At 35.2% G+C, this 5,746-nt stretch overlaps 1 protein-coding gene across 1 annotated transcript in view; it reads right to left on the reverse strand.

Moving 5' to 3' along the window:
* LOC107302196 (EMAP like 6) overlaps nt 1-5,746 on the reverse strand; it is a 52,894-nt gene that overhangs the window by 12,786 nt on the left and 34,362 nt on the right. The window contains exons 15-18 of the mRNA XM_015831310.1: nt 4,285-4,363; nt 3,419-3,548; nt 2,328-2,426; nt 135-308 (exon numbers count right to left, since the gene is read on the reverse strand). Of these exons, the coding sequence (XP_015686796.1) occupies nt 135-308; nt 2,328-2,426; nt 3,419-3,548; nt 4,285-4,363 (482 nt within the window). The remainder of the gene's footprint in view (nt 1-134; nt 309-2,327; nt 2,427-3,418; nt 3,549-4,284; nt 4,364-5,746) is intronic.

Consider the following 5,746-nt stretch of genomic DNA (forward strand, 5'->3'; position numbering starts at 1 on the left):
AAGACAGAGAGAAAAGTACAAAAACAGAAATAAAATATTTTTTTCAAATAAAAAAACAACTATGCTACTGTGTATTTAATGTGCAATTTGGATTATTAATGTGCAATTAATAAGAATGAAGATTGGAAACATACCATCCTGCCATCTCCATACTGTGATTGTATGCTCTGGATCAACTCCTAGAGACACCAGAAGTTTGCCAGTTGCACTGAAGTTGACATAGTTCACTCCTTTAGAATGGAAGCAACGCAGCATAGAGAGAGTCTGCTTAGTCATTGCATCCCATATGTGAATAGACGGTGTGGTACCTAATTGTTTTTAATGAGGGAGAATTAAGAAAACATTATTTAAGTTTATAACTCTTCAAATGAAAGTACATCTTCTTAAAATAAGGCAATTATGCAGTACTATCAGGCTCTGTATCCTCAGGGTCACCTGAATAGTGCAAATGGGTGTGGAAGCTTCTTGGAACTGCTGAAAGGACTGTGTTGTAAAAAGGAAATAGATGGTGTCGTATCTGTTCTTTCAGTAATTCCAAGAAGATTCCACACCTATTCAATGACTCCCAGAAAGAGTGCTAACAACCAGATGACTGCAAGGAATAAAAATCCTTCCATTCCCCACCACTCAGTCACAACTGAAGAAGCTTCTTGGATGAGAAGGGAAATATCTTCAAGAGAAAACAAAGAAAGTCCAGTTGTCTTTTGAAATAGCACCTTTAGGACAACCATGATCTGGATGACTAAGACTCTCCATAGGCATTTATTGTTCTATACTTATAGACAAAATTCTCACAAACTGAAGCATCCTATTATTTACACCAGGGGTAGTCAACCTTGGCTCTTTTATGACTCGTGGACTTCAACTCCCAGAATTCCTGAGCCAGCTAAGCTGGCTCAGGAATTCTGGGAATTGAAGTCCACGAGTCATAAAAGAGCCAAGGTTGACTACCCCTGATTTATACCAAGCATATATTTTGAGACTATTATGGAGGAGCTGTCTTCACCCTCTTTTTCTCAGATAAACTATCTAATCTGAGTTACCTCTTACTCCTCTGGAATGCACCACCCCCTCCTGGGAATCTGGCCAGCTATATTCCAACACAAATATAGACAAAACATCAAAGGTAGTCCAGAATTATAACAATATGAAATGATAAATTGTAAGATAAAATGAAATATTTATGGATAAATGCACAAAGAAAGGGTTGATTTGTTGATGTTCATCTTGTATCTCTAAGTGACACAGATACAACAAATGAGCCTGAGAATGGTAACTGTATTGACAAGAACTCAAAAAGGAGAAATCCTTACCTGGAAATTCTGCCATATTACCTGCATGATGAGGGATATGACAAATATGGAAGCATCAGGGAAAAACAATAGCTGAAATAAGTTTAGATTTCTAATGCTGAAGTTCTCAACATCAGCACCAGAAAAAAATAGTTAAAAAACAATAACAATAACATGAGTATGGATATAAAAAACAAGCAAAAATATTGTTGAATTAGGTGTCCAATATAATGCTTGTAATAGAAAAAAAACAAGGTTTGTGCTGATGTATCCTATTATAGAAATAAGAATTCCAATGGAGATGCATATGGAACAGTGTTTACCGCTTCTATTTGCTCAAGAGTTAAGGACATTATTTTGAGAATAAGGATGATTCCCGCCCATCACCTCTTTTCTTAGTAATCAATTCCATTATTTTACTTAAACATATCAATCAATCAAATCAATAAAAGAAAACATTGGCACTCCCCTTAATGGTGGTCATACCAACCAGGGTTCCTATTTAACTGAAATGTATCCTATATTGTAAGAGTTTAATGAGAACAACTATTTGAGAAATATCTAGCATAGGGGACCTTATTAAGAGCTATTCAGAGTTTCAGATAGGCATCGTCACAAAAGCCTTTTCTGAATAATAGCTTAGAAACAGAGCCTGCTCTTTAAATTAATATTGTCAAACTTTATACCCATATTAATTACCACTCCTCAAATTTGTTAACAATTTTAGCAAAAATGCTAAATGAGCATTTTGCTAAATTTTAGCAAAAATGAGATGTTAGAAAAGGCTATATTTCAATGTAGATGCTTCTGCTTTACGTGATTTCTTTATATTGATTTATAATAAAGTCATACATTACTTCATTTGTTTCTTGTGTTTTTAATTAAGTAGATATTCAAAATAGCTTAACACTTAAACAGCACAACAAGAAGAAAAATTAGTAAATGTTCCACTGCCCAATTTCGCATTCCAACATGCAAACAGAGAATGAGTGCAGTTATTTAATTTTTTTTAGTTTAAACTCACTATGGACCTACCAATCTGGCTGGTGGCCACAATATTTTTATATTTTGGGTGTTGGTTGACTGTTAGGCAGAGGATGTCATCTGTATGTTCTAGATAGAAACTCTGACTTCCTGTGCAGTTCAAAACAAAAAAAAGATTCATTTCTAAATATCCAATAAACAGAAACTATAAAAACAGTACATTTTCAGATCAGTCTATTTCACAAAATCAATTCATCCAAGAGTGGTAATAGTAAATCCCATTTGTACAAAGTAACTGAAATGTAATGTAAAGACAATATTAGATTCTTAAAATAAAAAATTGCTTAAGGTTTTGCTAACCATCTGCTCATGCCAGACACCAATATACTTCCATCATTTCCTTAACAATTCAGTTCCAAAGCAGGACTGCGCTATACATTCATAAGAGGATTTCAGGCAAACAACTTGATAGATATTGTCATTGAGATGTGACAATACTAAACTACAATGGATCAATAATATCATCCAACATGATAGCAGATGAAAAGGAACATATACAGATAGTCCTCAAATTACAGCCACAGTTGGAACCAGAATTTCCATTACTAAGCAAGGCGACTACTAAGTGAGTCATGCCTAATTTTATGACCTTTTTTGCCACGGTTGTTAAACAAAATTGTTAACAGAATCACACGGTCATTAAATGAATTTGGTTTCCCCTATTGACTTTGCCTATCGGAAGCTGGCTGGGAAGGTAGCAAATGACTATCACATGACTCTGGGACACTGCAGCCACCATAAATACATGCCAAATCCCCCAATGAGGATTCATTGTAAGTCACCTTTTTCAGTACTGTTGTAACTTTGAATGGTCCATAAATGAAAGGTTGTAAGTTGTATCTATTTTGATTTTTATTCTGATCCCATAACTGATGCCTGATGCTTGCAGGCCATTCTGTTTGCTTCTATTACAAATACATACCCAATGCTGAAGAAAAGAATGAATGCTATTCTTGCAAGTGCTTTACGTATCCAAGGGAATGCACACAGTGCTTTCATCTGAAGACCTTGGCATTGAGTACCTAACCTGTCTGTTTTTCCAGCCAAGACAACTGGCAGAAATTATTATTTAATTTAATTACCTGTTGAGAGATTTTGAACTATGCATGCTGCTGCAGTATGGAAAATAATATCAGCACCATCATTGAGGTAATGAAGGTTATTGCGGCAATCAAATCCACGATATCCAAAGACGTGATCTAAGCACAGTTCCTAGAAATGGAAGGAAGGAAGAAAGGAAGGATATAGATACATTTAAGTGTATTCATTTTTGCAGATGAGGCATGCCATTGCTTAATAAAAATAGTTAAATTCTAAACAGTTTTAATGCAGCAAATATGTATAGGTATATGTAGAATGTGAACATGATAATTTGAATCAATAAACAAAGAAAGGCAAAGGCTATATTTTAAACCCCAGTTTAAAGATATAAACTTTCAAAGCATTAATTTCAAATATTTCCTTATGAAGCATATTTATATTACAATACAGGTAGCAGAATATCAGAAAAAATTGATTACTTAGATGACAATACTATGGTACATTAATTTACAACAGAATTTACTCTTCTGAAAATAAATTGTTCCTTGGTTGTATCATTCTGGCTACATCTTATATACTTATATTTATATAATTTACCTATATTTACCTTTACAGTATATACCTACATTTAATCCCATGTACCAGATATGGGATTAAATCTAATCCCATGTACCAGGCAACACAAGTATTAACAGGCTGTGCCAATTAACAGATTTGGGTAGCTCATTGACATACCAACATGCATGAAAACTGATAAAGTTTTAAAAACTATAAAATTGGTAAAGAATGGAGCAATAAGCAACAAATGAATTATTTGTAAAAATAATAAAGGCAGGATATAAATAAATAAATTAAAAATAAACCCATAATGGGGGGAGTATTAAAATATCAAAGTATTAAACCTGACCTCAACCACTTTCTTTTTTTTGTTGATATTATTCTTTTGCAGTTTCTCGGGTTGAGGAGCAGCTCTGCTGACTGGTGGCCTGAAAAAAAAGCATAACAAAATAATGAATAATCAATCACCTGTGAATGGAAAGAAATGCCTTTTATGGGTCATTCCTTATCTCTGAATTGATCTACCCATCCTTGAATCTGCTGGAAAATGTCCCAGTATGAAATATGTTCCTAGCATGTCCCCACTGCAGTCTCCTATCCTGCCTTAACTGATTCTCGTTCCTGTATTGTAGTTAACTGACTTCCCTCTCATTAACTAAGAAATTTAAGATCTGGAACATGCCTTCAGATGGGGTTAATATAATGGGGAAAATACAATTTTAATTTCAGTGCTGCTAGGGATGATTTAAACTGGTTTTACTCAGGGTTGAGAATGAGATGATGTCACCGGGACACAAGAGAAAAAGAATACTAACACTGGAGGCTTGTGGTCAGCGTTAAGTGTAAATAGGAATCATTCCTAGTAATTGGGGAATAGTAACAAGGTACATCCTTGGTGATATGAGCATCTGTGTCTGTATTGGTATTGTCAAGCATTTAGAATAGAATAACAGGATCATTGAATCTGAAATGAACTTGTAGATGTTCAAGCTATTCCAAATATTCAAAAACAGATCATGCCAGACAAATCTTATTTCATTCTTTGACAATGTGACAAAATTAATGGACCAGAGAAATGCTGTGGATGTAATTTACTTGGACTTCAGTAAGGCATTTGATAAAGTAGACCACAACCTACTACTAGATCAGATAGAAACCAATTTTGCTTAAAAACAGATTCCTTGTCACCTACTGTATGTGTCTTCTTGCAGTCCGAGAATGTTTTTTCCTCTAGGTACAATGTATTTTAAAATATGAGTCTGACTATTTGTTCCTGCCAAAAATGTACTTTACTTATGATTGTTTTGTTAGAAAGTAATATAAGCGACGTTTTCCAATTTGTATAAGTAACTTTTTAGGTTTGTGTGTAAGTATATTATATTTTAATAACGTTGAGAATTGCATGTCGGATCATAGTTGCCTTTCATATTATCTGAATTTCTACTGAAGGTTTTGAGGGATTTAGTCCTAAATTTTACAGCCATTGTTGCTACCACCTTATTTTGAAATTAAAGCCATGAAAATACTGATTAAGGATGGCAGGTCACTTATATCAGACGTCTCCAACCTTTCTCGGTTGGCGGACCGGAGGGAAAGGGAGGGGGAAACATTTTACATGCGCGCGCACACACAAATGGAACTGCAAGCACGCATGACGCAAATGAGGCGGTGCTAGCGCCCATGTGACACTCACTAGCGCCACCCCGTTTTCGCCACATGGTGCTCCATTTTCATCGTGCGGCACCGTTTTCACCACGCGGTGCCCCGTTTTCACATGTGCCCCCGTTTGCGTAGTGGTAGCACTAGCATGA

Source organism: Protobothrops mucrosquamatus, unplaced genomic scaffold (assembly GCF_001527695.2).
Source record: "Protobothrops mucrosquamatus isolate PMUCROS unplaced genomic scaffold, P.Mucros_1.0 scaffold_256, whole genome shotgun sequence".
NCBI classification, from domain to species: domain Eukaryota; kingdom Metazoa; phylum Chordata; class Lepidosauria; order Squamata; family Viperidae; genus Protobothrops; species Protobothrops mucrosquamatus.